Genomic DNA, 20473 nt, shown 5'->3' with positions numbered 1-20473 from the left:
ACTTTTCAAAAACGCTGCTACTGTGCATGCGCACCACGGCAATAGTAAATAGTTCCTCTGAACATGTGTGAGTAGATGGACAATAATCATGAATCCCAGTCCATTTTCTTCTGGAACTTGGTAGTCTTATAGCTGACAGTCGCTCGTAACAGCAATCCAACTTCATCGTCTGTCCATGCGAACGCTCGTCTACTCGCCATTGTTAATGTGTGACTATCTACTGACGGTCAGTAACGAAATTTCCCCAACGGGGGGATATTATAGTATGATAAATAATTAAATACATAAACAGCCTGCCATGCTAACTACATAGTTTTCAGTGTTTCTGTAGAAACACTGAAAACAAAAGCGATGCAATTTCACTTGAAACCTTGTCGTGTAAACAGGGCCTGAGTCACTCCTTCATCTTCAAACAACTGTTTTCAGGTTTATTAAACTTTCATATTGGAAAAAGTGGTTCTAGAACCATGTTAGTACTCTTACTACATGTAGTACATGTTTGCTTAGGTTTAATATTTGTCTCACAGACTTGGCATTACCATTGGTAATTTCGTGTAACCTTTGGCTTGAAACCAAATCTTCAAAGTGTGTTGGTGTAAATGTTCCAATTGTTGCTTATTTTAATGTTCAGCCATTCGAGCACAGAGTAGCAAACAATACTTCCCACTGTATATGTAGCAAACTGAAAGAAAACAGAATATTTTGGGCAAGTTTATCCAAATAGAAGGAAAAGCAGCAATGGAGGAAATATTGAGAAGAGTCTGATTAAATATCTTATCGATGCTACACTTATTTTACTTACTTTAGTATTATGTTGGTTTGTTTGGAGAGGAGCTGGAGTTAAGTACGAGGTGTTATTCATTTCCGTAACACACAGTATGTCTTTCAAAGTCTACTTTCAGTGTAATTTTCAAAATATAGTTCACCTGTTGGACCACAGCTCTCTTCTGCCATGGTCACATATCATTCTATCAGCTACACCTTCACCTGGTATTACAGCTGGGATGAATCTGGAAATCTGTCTGGTGCCTCAACATACATTATTCTCAATTGCAATGTCAGTGTGTGTGTTTGTGTGTGTGTGTGTGTCAAAAACTGGGTCTACTCCAGCAGCTTATCCCTGGTCTTTTCACAGATCCCTGTCTCATTTCAATGACAATGGGGGATCAGTGTCAATTAGTGCAGCGTCTTTGCATCGTGATCCACCGGGTTGATAATAAAGCTGGCTTTTAGCCCCAGAAGATGAGGTGACATTTGATTATTTCACCCTCGTGTATTACATGGATGTACACTGCAATGAAAAATCTAGACACTTACCTTTTTTCCGTGTTGTATGATATTGAAGGTTGTTTATTTCCCCCAAATGCATGCATGCGCATGTGTGTGTATATACATATATGAGCATAGTGATTATGTGTGGTTCTCCTGCCTCCTCAGTTGCTCTCTGCTCTTCACAGCACCACTCCTCCTTCGAGCTGTTCGTTTATTACGACAGGCTCTGGATTCTGTGTGTGTTGGTCTGTGCTAGTGTGTAGCTGTGTGTGTATGTGCGTGTGTGTGTATTAGAGGTCAGTGGGGAGTGAGGCTCCTCATAATCCGGTAATCAAACCAGCTGCCACCAGACCCAACCCCCAGCCTCCCTCCCTCTCTCTGTCTCCTCCCTCTCAGCCTCCCTCCGTCTTTTCCTCCGTTTTTTTTCAAACCTTTAAGTCTTTTTTCTATATTATATTTCTGTTATATCCCTATTTTAAAATGTTCCCTCTTTCCTCAGATTTTTTTTTTTGGGGGGGGGGGGGGCAATACATTGCACAACAGCAACTGCTGCATTATAAATGGAATTAATTGATTATTTTAAATTGCAGTGACTATTTCAATACATTTTATTGATGCATTAACAAAGGAAAATACTCTTTGATTTCCCACCCGTGGAATAATAGAATAATTCCTTTCCTTGTTAAAAGCTCTCCTTCTTTTCTATTCCAGTTTCAATCAACCTCCTTTGCTCTCCTTCACCCTCTGTTGCCTCTCTGTCTCACCATCTTCTCTTCACCCTTTATTCAGTCACAATCTTCCCATTTCTTTCTTCCTCTTGTTCTTAACATGTGATGTGTGATGCGTTTTTGAACACCGAGGCAACGCATGTATGGCTTCTTTCCTCATTATCTTTCTATCACACTTCACCTGTTTTTTTCTCAACGATGGGTTTTAGTGCAGCCGCTGAAAACTGCCTCCTCATGCCGACGTGGCTGCATGCATTCGTATTCCTTTGTGGTTTATAAGCCAACATTGCCCCACCAAATTGCTTCACAATCCAAAGCAGTGCTGTTTACATATGGGTGTGACACCGGTGTTGCTGTTTGTGATGTGAATCTGTTTGCGTGAATTACATCAGTGTGTTTTGTGGACTGGAGAAAACAGAAGAGCTGTTCTGAATCAGTGCAGAGAAGACTGATGTTTCAGTGATACAGGCAGAGCCCTCTGTCTTTTCTTTGGCATGTTCATTTGCAGGCTTACAATTGGAGGTTCAGGAGGGTCAGTTTCCGCTTTCTGTTTCTAAAAAGTATGATCAGAGAGTTTCACTGTCTATGCTGCCACTGCCAGCAGGATTCCAGGAAAAATATCTTTGATCAGCTTTTGTGAAACATAACACATTTAACATTTAACAAAAATACACACTATCTACAGCAATGCTTCATATTAATGCTGAATGTCTGCATGCTGTTTGTAGCAATGCTAACCGCAGGTATTTGACAGGTATAATTCCGTGGTAATATTTTAGTTTTGTGTTTCCAAAGTGAGGGTATGGTTTCTGCTGGTTGGCACTAAAGAGCTTCAGGGAGGTGATGTATCCTCTCAGGAGCATTGCATGCGAGGCTTAAATCACTTGTAATAGAGAGCAACAAAAGGTAGAGGAAGCACTTTAGTTAGTTACTTGTGACCTTTGATTGTTTCACTGTATCAAAGAACTGGATTAGCTGCTATGTGCCAACTGTTTTTGTCGTTATTTTCTTGGCCTCAGATTTAGTTTAGCTTGTTTATTGAGCTACAGTTTTGTGATTTTATAATTAATAGTTAACTCATCACCAAGATTGGATGGGAATGTCTGCACACCAAACAAACAATTTAAATGACCTCCCTTTGACTCCTGTCTGCCATTAAGACATCACCTTTAATGAATTGTAAAAATAACAGCTGCTAAAGTGTCTCATGGACCAATGCTACTGTGTGGTTATACGTGCCAACTTAAATGATGTAGTAGCCCAATTCCAGTCACAGCAATATGATTTTATGACATTACTTGAAAAGCAAACCGCTGCCAGCTCCTCTCTCTGTTCTTACATCATTTATGTAATAAGCAGAATTACCTCTGACTGCTCCAACTACAAGCACTGAGAGCTTTTGTGTTTGTTGCAATCCTCTGGAGACGGCTTTTGGCAGTGTTTTGACTTACTCTAGCCTCCAGCACAAGTTTATTCACTTCAGTGACAAAATGCTGTGGTTCATTTTAGACGTAAAGGCACCATTAAGTGTTAAATGTCTTTGTTAAACATGAAGTGATTTTGGAACCGATCCTGGACTGTTCTTGTTGGGCTTTGTTTGCCACCCCTGCTCTACACTCATCACTTGTACACAACAATAAGCCACTGTCTGGCTCGACTCTGTCTCTCTGCCTAACTTCTTTCTTCTGCATCTGCTTCACTATATGCAAAATAAATCGATGAATTCACGAGTTTCCTGTGTTTTCTTCTCCTTCCGCTTCAGATGGTTCGAACAGAATTTCAGCTGACTGCGTTCTCCGTGTCCTCATCATCACCGAGGACATGCTGGGCAGCAGTGTCACCGTCCGCCTCCAGAACATGTCCCAGGAGCACTTCCTGTCGCCCCTGCTCAGCAACTTCATGGAGGGCGTGTCGGCCGTGCTCTCGGTGCCCGTCGAGGACGTTTTCATCTTCAACATCCAGCCGGACCTGGACGCAGCGCCGGGAGGGATCCTGAACGTGAGCTTCTCCGCGGCGCTGCCGGGCGGACACTTCTTTCCCTCGGAGGCCCTGGAGGAGCAGCTGTACCTGAACAGGCCGACTCTGACGTCACTGACGCAGATGGAGGTGAGCGCATGTACACACAAAGTGTGCCGTCCTCTTTATGTTCTACTTCCAAGGTTTTAACATGAATAAATATGTTTTCTTTGTGAATAATCTTTTTTTCAATGTACATCTTCTATTTATTGACTGTCAATCCTTAACATGTATATACTGATATTTACTTATTTATAATTTATTTCCATTTACTTATTTGTCATTTTAATATTCTATTAATATTTTATTCCCTTTACTGCAAGTTACTACTCAGTGTGGAGCAACACTGTAAAGTCTAGTCTAATCTACAAAGCTCTATTCCAGCGGGACGCAACCTTTATGACCAAAAGAGCCATTTTTGTGACTTTCCACCAAGTCAGTTTTAATTGGAGCTGCAAAAAAACACATTGAACCTTTAAAATGAGGCTAATATGGATCGTAAAGTTTCATATAGAGTTTTAATATTTGAATGTAAACTGTCTTATGTTGCATTTATGATGTTTCAATTACAATTTCGATCTTTATGTAAGGACTGTAGCTTTGTTATAGTTTAACCAATATGCTAGAACAAAGATACAATCCCCAGGTTTTCTGGTGTTCCCTCAAACTATTTTAAACTTCAAATATTGCCGTAGAGCTTTGGTGAAATCCAGAAATATTTTTCGCACTATTAAAAAATTGAACGATCTTTAAAGACTTAGGTTGCTGTCAGAAAGTTCTTTCATTATTGCAGCATGAAGTAGAAACCCTGTCAAAAACAAAGATGACAGGCCTCGAATGAGCCTCTTCATCTAATTCCATGGTTTCATAGTTTTCACATCATAGTGTCAAGGGGAAAAAAATATTTTCACGTATAAAAACATTCATAAACGGGATCTATTAACAGGATGTAATGAAGATCATGTCTGACTGGCATCTGACAGCTGGATCACCACAACTTTTATCTGTAAACTTCATTATAAGATGTTTTCTATGTTGTCCCTCAGACTTTGTCATCGATCATCTCTCTTATTCCATTTTTTTTATCTTCGGATCTATTTGCACTAATGATCCGATATGTTGGTAACTTCCCTCAACCTCCAGTCACTTCAACGCCAATTCAAGCAAACAAAATGGAAACGGTACAGTTTCCATCAGATTGTTCTCATATAAACGGGATCGAAAGCAAGCAAAATCCTCATTTTGAAGCACCTGTTGGCACATGACGTCGGTCACGTTCAATAAATCGCCTGCAAATTTCAGGCAAACTGAAAGTGCAATCTGTTTACATCAGCATGTGATTTAGCATGCTTTATATGGAATATTAGGAAATCAGGGGCATTCTGTTTTATACTTAAATTTAAAGTGTGTAGAATTTAAGTACTACCACTTTAGTACTTAGGTGGCAATAGTGAGGTACTGTAATGACCATTTTATCGGCAATCCTTACATAAAGTGTAATCTGTTTGCATGCAATATATACATGTAAATCAGGCCCAGAGTTTTTTCTGTTTTCCAGGGATGGCAGCCTGGCAGGCTTTGTCTCAGCTCAAGTTTGTTGTTCAAATACTAAAATAGCTTGATGAGCCGATTTCTGAAAATGATCATTTTTGACCATCTGCAGCCAACAAATTCCAATCTCTGAGTTATAAGCAAGAATAAATGAACATAAGATGGAAAATAGATGAAATACACAGTCACATATGTATATGCTGGTAGATCAATACAAATTTTCTAAATGTAACATGCGGCTGCTGTGTCGGTGCCTTAAAACTTTCAGAAAGCATTTATTTCCAACCATGTGAGCATGTGAACACAGTCTTCTGAGCCTATTGCATTACAGCTGATAATAGTCTGTGTAGATGCTCCAGAAGCACAGCCATATGTCTTCATGCTACGTTACACAGATATGACCACTACGCCTTCTCGAGCATGAAATCATGCACACCTGGAAACAGCCAGCACGTCAGCGACGGCCACATGTTCACACAATCCGAAGCATCTCTTCACACAAACACTGGAAGACGCTTATATAGAAGATAAACAAAAGAAACCAAAGCGGGCAAAGATTTATGAGGAGCTGATAGAGAGAGCACAAAGGTGGCAAGAGATAATGCTGAGTGTGTGTGACCTTCTCTTAACAGGGACTGTCACATTAACACATGCAAACAGAGACTTTGGTCTCACACTGTCAAAATAAGACACCATCGCAAGAGTGTATCTGAACCAATGACCTTAAACGTAAACAAAAGCAGTAAATGGCCTTTTCTGGAAAGTGACTTAAGCAACCATTCATTCCCCTAACCCTTTAAAACTAGACTATTTTTAAAGCTTCTATATTATATCTCACAATCTGTGTGTCTGAAATTGGCTACATGGAAGTAATGAATTTGTTTGGTGTTGAAGTTGTGTCTCATACTCTCTCTCTCTCTTTCTCTCTCTCTTTGTATATATATATACTGTATATGTTTATACATATTCTGCCAAGAATCCTCTTTGTAATTTGATTAGCAAAATCTTTTATTTTAAATGGTTAAATGTGATCAGACTGGTGCAGGAGATGGGGAAAGGCTGTGGGTTTTCACAGTAATGTCCTTCACCTTCATTGATTTCTTACGCAACTATTTTTGAAGTTTTAACAGAAATCTCGGCTACATCGTTAGAGAGAATTTGGTTTCTTTCTTCCACACAAAATTACCTAAACCTCATTTTGAATATCGCAGCCTGAAGATCTACAGACATCTTAATATTAATAGTGGTTGTTTGAGGCTCCAGGAATTCACAGTTTATAATCAAGTGTCCCTCTGATGGGCCTCATCAGTATTCTGGTCCCTTCGGTAAAATAGCAAGGCTGTTATGGAGTAACAGTCACTTCCTGTATATTACTCTCTCTTTTTGTGTTTTTCCTCATATTCTGTCCGTATTAACAGTAACCGAGTCTCAAGATTTACAATACAATTAAAAATCTGGGTTTTAACTTGATAGTTTTAACAGGTTAAAAGACTTGGTGGTCGAACTCGTTCACGTAATATCTAATGGGTTAGTTACTTTCAGATCAACTTTTGGTTTTAACGGTATTACACAGCATTGTTGTAATTCAGGCACGAGAAACTTTGCTTTAATCAACTTTCTTAAAAGTATCTAATTATCTTTTATCAACTGCCACTCATTAGTTCAGTTTCGGTCCACAGAAGCTGTGTTACCATCTGTCTGTCTGCCTAATTTCCTCTTCAAGCCTGCTGACATGCTCCAACTTCCAAAACTTTACCTGTTTAATGCATGTGTGTGTAAATCTAACTTCCTTTTTTGGCTCACCCTGGCGTGATGAAATTTAGGCGTTATGGTGAACATAAAAGGGGCACCACTCTAAGCATTGGTGCTTATTTTCACAAACCACAAGATACTGGTATATTCATGTGGATTGGTCGGGATACATTTAGTATCAATGTACTCATTTTCTACTATACTCATATTCATAAATCATTGGAGAAACATAAAAAAAAATCCACCATAAATGTGAGAAGCTACATCCGTGTCCTTCACAAGAAAGTACAGCGGACAACAAAGTGTATCATCACAGAAGCACACCTGTAATCTGAGTGTCGTTCAGATTGGACATTATCCTTCATTTTCCCTCTGCTGTCCCTTCAGGTCCTACCATTCGACGACAATGTGTGTTTGCGGGAGCCTTGCCAGAACTACATGAAGTGCATCTCGGTGCTACGCTTCAACAGCTCTGCCCCCTTCATCTCCTCGCCCTCCATCTTGTTCCGGCCCATCCACCCCATCGCCGGCCTGCGCTGCCGCTGTCCGGTGGGCTTCACGGGCGATTACTGCGAGACAGAGATCAACCTGTGCTACTCCAACCCCTGCCTGAACGGAGGGGTGTGTGCCCGCAGGGAGGGGGGGTACACCTGCATCTGCCGTGAAGACTACACTGGTGAGTGGCAGTCGTGTTCGTATGGGGAAGTGGTGTGCGAGTGTTTTGGTACCTCTGGTGGTGGAAAGGTTTTTATTAAATTACAGTACCAGCTTTTATCAAAATGGTGAATAAAACTGGGTTAAGTGATCAAACTTTTGAATAGTTGTTGAAGTCCAATTTGAGCCAAATTGCTTAAAGTTAATCAAATTCACTCGCCTCTAACCGGGTATGTCTTTCCTTTTTATGGGCTATTCTTTTGTAAGTGTCTGACCTTTTCTCGGTATCCACTTCAGTAAAACTGACTGAAAAGTCAAGTTATGATTTGCGAGCTTGTATTGACAAGTTGTTAAATCCTTCAGGTGAAATACTTCCAGACACCCGACAGTTAGTGTGCAGGTCAAATATAAACTTCAGCACCACGTAACCTATTCTCATAATTTGTAATATCACAAGTAAATGTGACAAATAGCAAGTTCTACAAAAAATGTTAATGCCCTAACTTTGCATTATATACAGGAGTTTAATTAGGTGACCCAAAAATGTGGTTTATCATTAGAAAAATAAATAAAATTCATTCGGATTGCTGTACACGTTGTCTCAGTTGAAGTTTACTGAACTTCTCCTTGAACTACATTTACCTGAAAACAAGTGTAAAAGTATATTAAACATACTTGAATACTCATCAATTTTCTCTTCAAAAAGTCTAGTATGGCTCAGATGTCAAATTAGACATTGTTCAGAAAGTATAAAACAGATGAGATTTATGTTTTCTTTTTCTAAAACCTTAATAAAGGTGAATGTTTTATGAACAGATAAAATGAAGATTTGAGCTCTTTGGAGTTCCAGGACATACGTTTATAGGTTAGGAAAAGTCTTTAAGAGAAAGTACATTAGTCCTTTAATAAAACATGATGGTGGTACCATCAGACGACTGGGCTGCTTTGCTGCCTCTGATATTGGAGATGTAAACGTATCAGATGATTGATGAAGATTAGCCGAGAAAAGGTAGACATTTGAGTTTAAGAAAACTGTTACTGGAATCCACTAGATTCTATTGATGAAGAAAAGATTCCTGAAAACTTAAATGAACTTGAAAGGAATCACAAGGGAATATTGTCAGAAATGACCAGCAAGCAATAAGAGATATTTATAGGTTGTCGTCTCTCCCGGAGGGTTTGCAGCTAAATGTTAGCGATCAGTAACAATGATCTCGGACATTAATGTGCATACAGGATTGGTTCATTTGCATTTTTTATGAAGATATCATAAATTCTCTCACCAGGTCTATATGTGCAGTTTGAAAGTATTCTCATAAATATTGAGATAATTAATGATTTTATATGCAAATTCAAATGTGTTTAGGTACTTTGAAGCCTTCAAATGAAACAGCTTTTTAAAGTTGATGGCTATGATTCACATTCATTTGTTCATCATTTTCAAGGGACACTCGCATGTTGGTTCACATGTATTCAATATATTTAGTCTTTTTTTTAAGACGCATTCAAGAGTGTATGTAAATATTTGTCAAACAACAAAACATAAAAATCCATAAAATCACATAAAGGAATGTATATCTTTTATCTCTATACAAACATGGGAGCCAGTGCCTCCAATGTGAATGAGATCTTTAAGAAATTTGACTCATGTTTGGTGTATGTGTGATTGATTTGACCTGAAATATGAAGAGATAGATGATGTTTATGACGATACACTTGAAAGGAAACAACCCGGGGTGCAGTGTGTGTATTTGTCTGTTTGTTTGTGTCTTAATGTAGTCTTTATCTCCGCCCTGGGAAACTGAAGCTGACTGTCTGTGCTTCTTTTCTTCTTGTGCCACACTGACTTCCCTTTTGATCTGCTGTGTTTTCACTCTTTTGTCATGTTGAGCCGAACAACTTGAAAACACACACTGGGCCTCCTGGGAGAGCTTCCTCCTCCTCCTCCTCATCTCTTCATCTCTCTACCTGTTACTCAGTCTTTCACGCATACACACACACACACACACACACACACACACACACACACACACACACACACACACACACACACACACACACACACACACACACACACACACACACACACACACACACGCACACACACACACACACACACACATCACGGCTGCCACATAAACCTTCTCACTCTTTTTTTTTTTTAATTTGGACCCTTCTTACTCACCCTGACACTCGCACAAACGCCTCATTCTCTCCTCCTTTCCCCAATACACCAGCCTCATTTCAGGCTGCCTCCCTCCTTTTCCCTCCGTCCCCTCGTACTGCCGCGTTGCTTCAGCTGTTGAGTTGATGGAGGAGAGGATAGACGCTTCGGATGTCAGTGTGTGTGCGTGTGTCTGGGGGATGTTTCACATCGCCTTTTATTTCAAATCAAAAGAGAGCTGGGGGAGTGAAGCAACTCTTTTCTTTCATGAGAGAGACGGAGTGTTTTCCAAACTCCCACTGAGGCACAAAAAAAAAAGAGAGAGAGAGAGAGATGAGGAGAGAGATAAGGATGAGACAGAAAGTAGACGTGAAAGAGATGGAGGGACTCTGGAAAGTTTAAGACATGAAGATAGATGTAAAGTGAAGAGAAAGATAAGGAAAGGAGCCACAGATAATAAATAAATTATTGGCTACAGAAGGGTGAACTTTGTGTGATACGGTCGACTTCATCAAATACTCCTCACACAAAAAAGATTTTTTATGAATAATCTGATGTTCCATGAGTCAAGAGGCAACTGCACCTCTGTTTAGAAAGTTTAAACTTTCACCAATTTCATCTAGTAACTCTACAATCGTGCAGATGTGTGTATACATTTGTTAACCATGAATAAGACTGTCCAGACACATTTCATAACTTTTTCCTCTTATCATCAGACATTCACTCCGACCCAACGAGGAACCCAAAACACTCTGTCGTACCTCCAAACATCAACTGGTTTTTAAATGTCATGAGACCAAATTGTGGAATTCTATGGACAAATCTCCTGTCCATAGCATCACACTGACTCTGCGTTGACATGTCTTGTCGTTCAGGTGACTGTTTTCATTAGTATCCACTGTGTGGCCCCTCCCATAATCCAGCACTACTGAATTACATCAATGACTGGGCTGTTTTTGAGTACAGGGCTACCAAAATAACAAAATATTAACATTTTGAACACACTTCAGAGTGCCTCTCACATAGTGTGGGATGCAGCAAACATGCTAAGACAGGTCCTTAATGCTGAGGGCAAAGAACGATATGAAGCCAGTAATAGAATGAAGGCTGGTGAAGGGAGAGACTGAATGAAATGAGAAAAAAAGAGTGAAAGAGCAGCCAGGAGAGGTGGCGAGAAAAGATGGTATGGCATTAAAAAAAAATGAAGAAAGGAGATGAGAGAGACATGACAGGAATATGAAAGATGAGCGAGGTGGGTGAATTCAGTGAGAGGAACGTGGAGAAAGACCTGCAGGGAGAAAACAGGGCCAGATGCTTCCAAAGAGCGGTGAGAGGGAGAGCGAGACTGGGGGGTTGGAGAAGGTGCGAGGGGAATCACATGGGTTCTGGGTCCTCTTGGTTGTGCTTTTCCCTGTGTAGGCGTTGGGTGTTGCGGTATCTGGTTGTTGCCCCGGGGGCCTTGGGAAAGAGAAGAGAAGGGATAGGACGAATAAACAGGGAGGGATTGATTCTGCAACGCACAGAAATCTCCAGACATTCTCCCAACCAAGTTAGCTCCATCCCCTCATTCGGGTTTTCGTTTATCCATCTCCTCATACACTCGCTGTGGCTTTGAATTGGTTTTCCATGAAACTCTGTGGATTGGTCCCACAAGCAGGAACTAAGCCCGGGGTTTTTAACCGAGACTGGAAGCTTTCTTTTTTCTCGCTGAGGGAGGAATATTTCTGGGTTGAAAACCGCCGCGTCGGACAGATCAGTCAGGTGTGATCAGAGAACAACTGCTGCTGTTTCTTGAGGCACATAAAAACAAAGCCTCGCACAAGGATTGTCAGTCCTTCTGTAGAGCAGCACGCAAAACTCTCCTAAAGGATGACTTAACATCTTCACCTTCTCCGCTCTCAAAATGATTAAAAACACAACAATAAGCATGTGGTTTCATAGCTGCAACCTCGATATGACCCTACTCTAAATTCTATAGTCAAACCTTGCAGGGCTAAATGAGGATTGCGATCATGAACGTGGGTTAAAGCTCTCTTTTTTTTTTTTTTTATTACCCATGAGATGTTAAACCCTGCTGTGTAGAAAAGCTCAAGCTTTCTTTGTGGTGCCAACCTCAGAGATAGTGCTATGGATATGGTGTGAAACTGCATCAGCAGGGGTCATGTGCTGTTCAAACCACGACTGGATCCTGAGTGTTAGCCCAGAGGTTAAATGTAGTGGGCATGCACTCGATGTTCACCCCACTGCAGCGCAGACCTGGGTTAAAGTCAACTTTACTCTTTCTGAATATAGTGTAAACCAGATTTCAGACTGACCCGTGAACCGAGAGGCTTTTTACAGTTTTCTGCGGCTTCATGTTGTCTATCGGGGATGTTTGATATGTGAGTTAAAAAAACTAAAGTTCAGTGGTTCAAGATCAACTGCTGGGAGGTCACCGCGGAGTCAGACCGTTGATACCCCCCCAACTGCTCAGGTTCCCTCAGGAAGGGCATCTGGAGTACAAGTTGTGTAAAAGCTAACTTGATCTACTTTGAGAACCCTAAAACGAGCAGCTGAAACATGTTTGCTCACACAGGCTCAGTTGGACATTTGCTACTAATGAAAGTCCGATGAGATGTAAGTGTAGAAAGAGTAGTGTTGCAAATCTTCTCCAAACCTTTAGACTTCAGTGATTGAATCTTATGAACAGTAGCAGATGTTACCCCTCATGCTGGTTTTTATTTTTTTCACATGCTATATTTTGTCAGATCAGTCTAGAATGATATCCAGCGTTAAAAACAGCCAGTGTTATATCTTATCAGAAGCTCGACCTAGTGTGTGATTTTTGAAGAGGGGCAGAGGGGTTCCTTTTCCCAGCATGCCTTCTTCCTTTTAATCTTTGAGAAGATATCATACTAAAAAGGAGTAAGTGTTTACAGTGTACATACTGCAGCTAATGCAAATGAAAAATGGTTGAATACTAAACCACATCCGCAACAGGTGACGCAAAAAGACTCACTAGCAAAAGTACAATCCTTGTAATCACAACAATTATATATATATATATATATATATGTATATATATATATATATTCGATTTTAAACTATATTCAGATGCTGTATTATTATGCTATGGGGAATGAAGGAGCAGCAATTGCAATGAGGAGCCAAAGATAATATAAAAATTGGGACAATATTCCTCCCAAATCACACTATTTAAATTTAAATGAACAGAAACACGTGAAATAATAAATATTATCAAATTTTAGTGAGTCACTAGTCCAGCCTTTAAATAAACAGTGAAGCCTTAATGTGTCTCACATCTTAAATAATGAGCTTTATGAATTTTCTTGAATAAGTAATAACAAGATCTCTGCGTTATATTGTTGTAGTTGCATCTTCTTTCTAGAAATTTGAACCCAGTAGTCACCATTCCTATCGATTGCATTTTCTTTGCGGCCATTGCGAAATAATTCAAGATTAGAACTTCATTTGATTCCTGGTGACCTGACATCTGTGTCCTTCAGGGGACTTATTTCAGAATGGGAATGCTGACAGCTGTCACGATATTTTACACCAGAAAACTGCATCCACCAAGAGAGCGACTTCATGTTTTCAACCTGTCACTCAGTCAAGTGGTACCCACATATTTGCCATCTGTGTGTAGGTTAACATCAACTGCTATCGGTTTACTTTGCTTTCAGAGATTCTGTGCTCTGTACATGAATCTATCACACTGAGTTTCCTTTAGGCCAGAAATCTGCAACCGCGACCCACAGAGAAGCCATTTTTGACCCCTTCCACACAGCCTATAGACTTTGATATAGTATTTTGATAAATTAACAAAAACTCGGGCTGAATGGTTGCGTTGTAGTCAACAGTCTCTCATTGCTGAGATAATATTGTTGGTTTGATTCTGGGCTTTTCCTTCCAGGTGTTTGAATACTGACCAAAGACATGTGTGTTCAGTGAATTGGCCTGTCTCATGTGCCTCTAAGTGTGAATGTGATTGTCTCTGTGTTTACTTTATGATGGACTGGTGACATATTTAGGGTGTAATCTGCCATCAACAAGAGTTGGGATCGGTGTCAGGTCAGCTCAAGGCAGCAATCACAGGGAAACTTGTTTTAAAAAAAAAAAAGAGATAGAGAGAGAATAAAAAGAGGTTACACTAACTGTGTGTAATTTGTGCTTTAGGATCCTTTTTTTTGTCAGGGTGACTTACTACAGAGGTGAATAAACTGTACCTTCAAAATTAGGGTTCCACCTATTTCTGTTAACGGAACTTTATGTGCTGAATTTATAACAGTTTCTAACCTAGAGCATTTACATCATAGGGGAAAAAGAAAACATGCTGAGCCTGCAGCATTGATGAGAATATGCAACACTCATTAACCCCGAAAACCAGAAGGAGACCTCAGAGGTATTAGGAGAAGTTCCCAGTGGACAGTGAACTTTAAAAGCGCAGATAAAAGTAGGCTGAAAGACAGGATTGTTCACGCAAAGTGAAGGGAAAAAAAAGATGCACATTATGCAGATAGTCCTGCGATATAATGTGGAGTATACGCCCGCGAGAGCTGAGAGATGCAAAGAGGCGATGAGAGACAGAGACAGGCACGGATACGGAGTAAATTAGTTTGCGAGGAGATAAAGTGGCGAGGAGAGAGGACGCAGGTAGAACTGAAATGACTCGGCTGTGGCGAAGAGAGTCTTCTATCCCACAGAGAGAGGCTGAGAAACAGAAGGAAGGAAAGAGACGGAGTGCGGTAGGCAGAGGTGGGATTAGCTTTGCCTGTGATTAAGCAGATATGCATGTTACACTGAGAAATTTAATCTGGCAGATAGGGAGGAGAAACAGGCGCAAAGGGCAAATTAGCTGTGTGTGGAGGCTGAAGTCGAGTTTCTTTAAGAAGAATAGAAGAGTCGTGAGTGAGAGAGAAGGATGGAGGGACATAAATGTTATAAAGCTGAAATACGTTTAGGCGGCAAGATTAGATTTGTTTGGTTTGGAAAAGAGGAGGAGGATGAGGGATTAAAGTGAGTGAATTTGTTTGGAGAATGAGATGAGAGAGGAGGGGGATGAATACAGAGCAAGAGTGATGGGTGGGTTTTTAGAGGAGTTGGACGATTTAATGGTTAGAAGTCTCACTCTTGCAGAGTTTGCACATTCCCCTTGTGCATACGTTTTTCTCCTGGTACTCTTGTTTTCTCACGTAGTCCAAAAACATGCATTTTAGCTGAATTGGTCACTCTAAAATTGGATTCAGCGTCAGTACTTCTGGTGATTTCTGCCTTCATTCATAGTCATCTGGGCTGAATTTAGCCACAGTTTCATTGAAAAGGAAGAGCATTATTATAAAAGACACAGCGATGAATAGAAGAGGGGGAGATTAAAGAAACAGTAGGAAATATAAAGGGACATCTAAGAAAATAAGTTTATTATTAGTAAGTTAATTTTAAAATATGTTTGTTCTCATGCTCAAAAAGAAAAAGATCATATGAAATGTGAGTATTTCAAATTTTACTGATGTAAAAGTTAAAATGATATAAAAATGTTTTTTTTTTAATATTTCACTTTATGTGTCACAAGTCTAAAATATTGAAATGATTAACTTTTTGGAATTAAATTATGATGAAAATTTGCTTTTTTCAGAAACCCAAAAGGTTTATCCAGTGTCTCCTTTAGCTACAGGACATATTTGCAAATGATATGTTATTAGAACTAGTTGATACGGGAGAGACACAATTCCCTGGGTGCACCAGCGTCCTTGTTTCACTTAATGACATGGATGTTAGGTAAATTGATGACTGCAAATTGCCTGGGTGTGTGGATGTGTGTGTTGGTGTGTTTTTCTCTCTGGTCGGTGGATTGGTAGATCTGGATGAAGGGATGTAAGTCAATGTGCATGAAGAGAAAAGTAAATCTCAATCTCTTTCACATTTGATAAACAAAAACATAAAAATCTTACTCTTTTCCTTGTTTTTGCAGCTTTTTATGCATCTTATTTGTCTCAGATCTTTAAAATGATGGAGTCATGGAGATGCATTTGATGTTTCATGTGCAGCTCCAGAGGGGAGAATTGCGTTCTTGTTGCTCCCGGTCAAAATGAGTTCATCAGAGGTTTTTAATTCAGATTTCATCTCGTCATTACTTCACTTATCGTCGGTTGCAAGTAAAAAACTCGAAGAATTACTGAAAAGCGTTGCACTTTGTAGAAACTTTGGACCTCATTCACTGAGGTCCTGAACAAAGTGTGGGAAATTCCACTTTCAGTTTGTATGTGTAACACAGTAAGTGACTCCACAAACCGGAACATTGAAACGAGGGTTTGGTGTGCATTGAGCCCTGTTTACATGAGTAAGATCCGGAAACAATATTGCTTCCGATTCTGTTTGCTTGTGTTCTGCAAGGGAGTGGCTGGATTCGTGCAGGAAATTATCACACAAATGAGATCATTACAGAAAATAAGAAAAATGCTTAATGGGAGATAAACAGGCACAAAATCAAAAATTTACGTGCAACACAAGAAATTTCTTACAATAAAGTCTCCAAATAGAAGCAATGGCGAGCGAGCTGAGGAAACGCCTTTGATCACGTTTCTACTAAAGGCGGAGCTTTTTTTTTAGTTCTGTTTCTTTTCTTTCACATCTCCTCTCAATGGATCAAAATAGATTTTGCAGGTGGTAATCAGGTGTCAACAAGTGCTGTTGTTCTCAAATGCTTTAAATACAGATTCAATTGAAAATATTTTTTTTAGTGATAATGAATCACAATGCACATTATGATATATCCTATTGGCAGATACATTTACCGAGTATTTTCGACCATCTGGAACACACGCCTAATGTCACATATTTACGAAGACAAATGCACCATCGAAGTCCAACCCGAATTGAACCGGTGCTAATCACCACACCATTTTGTGGCCGTTTATTATATGTAATGTTTGATATTTATATAGTATTTTATTAGGCTGCAAGGTGGTGTTGTGTTTAGTACTCTCTGAGAATATCTCTGGTTGATTATGGGCTTGATTAAGGCCTCTCTATGAAGAGTTTGCATCTTCTTTGTCTGCAAGCGTGAGTTTGGTCCTACAGTTCAGTAGCATACATTTCATTTGGTGGGTGTAAATTGCCTATTTGCGTGTGCGTGTGCGTGTGTGTGCCCTGTGCTGGACTGCTGACCTGTTCAGACTGGGAGCTGCCTTCACCCAGAGTCCGGAGGGATCAAATCCAGCCCTACATGACCCACTCAGTTGAATGAAACAGTCTATGAGATGAATGGTTATTACTGTAATGCAATACATGGAATACATGCCAAATGTTGGTATTTTGCTGTAAATAAATAAGTCATTTTGTTGCTACATGCAACATTTATGAGATTTTTATGACACACTGAGCCTGATCGGTCACAGCAGACAACACATGACCACAACAGTCGAACCACAGAAACATGCATGTTTGAAGAGGAGAGGGAATCACCTCTCACCGCTAGTTAAAATTGTGTTTCATCATTCAAAATGGGATTAGTTTAGTTAACACATAAAAGTGGACGTTGTGATGCTAATGAAAGGTTGACCAAAGAAATTCAGTAGCATCGATTCAATCCTAAGCAATGTAAAAGAAATAATGATTTAGAATTCTAAATATTTAAGCTTGACCGAGATGTTTTTCACCCTGACGGATTCTGTAACGGCACTGTGGACAGCAATAATGTTGCGCGCATGTTCACACTGAACGGTCCAGAGAAATGGTTTCCCCATAAAGAATAAATCTAACGGCAAAATGCACAAATACAATTTTTTCCACACAACTGAAATCTGACCTTCATTCTGTATAAGCGTGGCTCATTCTCAGTGTGGCACACTTACAGTGCTCACCTCGACTATATGTGACGGAGCAGAAGAATTACATTAAGCCGACTGAATGTATGCCCGAAGGCAAAAATTGAACCATGAAATCAGAACTAGTTTTTAACCTAATGTAAGCTAATTACGTGCTTGGAGACTTACAAGTCCCCGTTCTATGTGAAACCAAAGAAAACAGTTTTTTCCAATTTGAATCCAGTGAATAATTCTCGAATAGGAAATATTTCAAATGCATTTATTTCAGTCAACACATTTGAGAAAAACTCTTGAATGTAACACAATAATTAAAGCTTAAATCGAGCAGTGGATGGGTTTTACTTTGTATTCTCATCATCTACAGTGTTCACCAAAAATTACACAGCTAATTATGGTGAAATGAATCACAATGTGGCTAAAAGACTGTGAGAATTTACTGTGTGGAGAGAAACATTCACTGGGAGACAAATGAAAACCCAATTAGTTTCAGAACGATGACGCCCAATGTGAAAAGTGAACGAGACGCTCTTTAGTGGAAAGACCGTGATAATGTTTAAAGAAATAAACTGACAGGAGGTTATTAAAGGTGGAATTAGAATCACTTTACGTCACAGGGAAGGAAATCATGTGGCGATAAATCATGCAAACGATGGAGTTAAAAGACAGACGACGTTAGAACAGATGGGATGAGTTCGAAATGAGAGTTAAAGTGATCCTCTGGCAATGGACGAGGGAGAAGAGAGCCGAGGTCTGTGGTGAAGAGGAAAAACCAGTGAGGGAAGGAGATAATGGCACCGGATGAGGTCAGAGGATGACATTAATTTTAGAGGTCATTAATAGAGTAAATGATTGCATGTGGAAGACAAGAGATTACAGAAAATAGTGTGTGTGTGTGTGTGTGTGTGTGTGTGTGTGTGTGTGTGTGTGTGTGTGTGTGTGTGTGTGTGTGTGTGTGTGTGTGTGTGTGTGTGTGTGTGTGTGTGTGTGTGTGTGTGTGTGTGTGTGTGTGTGTGTGTGTGTGTGTGTGTGTGTGTGTGTGTGTGTGTGTGTAATAATTTCCCTTGTGTGAGGCTGAGCTAAAACATCGTGGGGTGCAAACAGCATGAGCCACCAGGCTCTGGAACAAGCACAAGTACAGAAAAATGAAGGAAATAGATAGGTCAAAATGCATAATGGATTTGGAAATGTGCATGTTGTATGGAGAAAATGCACTGCAGGGGACGGTATCTGCTGAGCGGAGTTGGATAACTGCATTAAGCGGTGTAGGAGGAAGGAAAGAGGCGTCTGAATTAGTTTTGGCAAGATAAGGTGAAGAGTGTGGGGAGGAAAAGGAAGGGAGGTGAGGAATAATTCACATACCTCAGGTCTCTCACTCGAGTGGTTCATGTACCGTCTAGTTTTCTTCTTTTGAGGCGAAATTCACATCCGATGTTTTATTGAAGTCATATTTGTTCTTATAAAAATGTTAAATCCACGACTCTCTCCACTTCCAACATAAGACTTATTCCAAATAAAATCCCATCAGTGTAGTGATTCGCAAATGTCATAATAAACCAATAGTTCATTTCCAGTCTTTACGCCTGCAAGGCTCTGCCTCTTTACCAGTCATGTTATTGACCTGTGGTCAATTACACTAATTAGATATCAAATAGGGATGCACTGATACAGATATCAGTATCTGGTCCAATACTGTATGGGGTACTCGTACTCGTAAAAAATCCCAAATACAACCTTTTTAGTATGACGTGACATCGTCCGTCAGAGACGTCAGTGGTTTGGAGATTCTTTAATATTAATGACAATGACAAAACTAAGACAGACTGTAAATTATATATGTAGTTACATATATATATTGTTTTGTGGGAGTGTATTATTGGTTAATGAGATTTGTATACCATTCTTTTCCATTTTCATTCACATCCAACATGGTGTCCAAACATCTTTTGGAATAGGTGGAGACATAAACAGTACTAGTGTTGGTTAATATTTCATGGAAACATCCTTCAAGTAACTCAAACACTCAATATGAAATTCAAAACAATGTTGGCATTTGTGCATTCTTTCTACTTTTCCAAGTTTAGGGGGAAGAAGGTTAAAGGGTGTTTGCGAGTATTATGGTAGAACTCAAAGAAGGACCAGGAAATGAAAGAGGAGGTGGACTAAAAAGGAAGGGCTCCAGAGTGTGGACGAAAGGCTGAAGGGAATCAAATATCAGTGTGGAAGGTTACAGTTATCAATGTCCAGGATCTGATCTTCTAAAAAAGGTAAACCGAAAAGGAAAGAAAAACAGGCAAGGGAGGATTGGGTAGAGGTAGAATGTGGAGGGAGGATGAAAGTGGAACTGGGGTGACTGGAAAGAGAAAAAAAAGATTATAAGGAAGGAAAGGTGAGAAGGCACTGAGGCAGAAAGAGACTTGTAGGAAAGAGAAATACCATGAATATGAAGCAGTGGAAGTATCGACGTACACAAACACAATGGCATGAGCTGTATAGATAGTGTACAGGAGAGTAAT

At 39.9% G+C, this 20473-nt stretch overlaps 1 protein-coding gene across 1 annotated transcript in view; it reads left to right on the top strand.

The window, feature by feature from the left end:
* The window catches only part of celsr3 (cadherin, EGF LAG seven-pass G-type receptor 3), a gene marked incomplete at its 5' end in the record, with an annotated part of 124120 nt that overhangs the window by 22096 nt on the left and 81551 nt on the right, over window positions 1-20473 (top strand). The window contains 2 exons of the mRNA XM_080470030.1: window positions 3763-4106; window positions 7707-7995. Of these exons, the coding sequence (XP_080326156.1) occupies window positions 3763-4106; window positions 7707-7995 (633 nt within the window). The remainder of the gene's footprint in view (window positions 1-3762; window positions 4107-7706; window positions 7996-20473) is intronic.

The sequence above is a fragment of the Lipophrys pholis genome (assembly GCF_963383615.2).
Source record: "Lipophrys pholis genome assembly, chromosome: 8".
In the NCBI taxonomy this organism is placed as follows: Eukaryota; Metazoa; Chordata; class Actinopteri; order Blenniiformes; family Blenniidae; genus Lipophrys; species Lipophrys pholis.
This window is presented reverse-complemented; position numbering and strand designations above follow the sequence as displayed.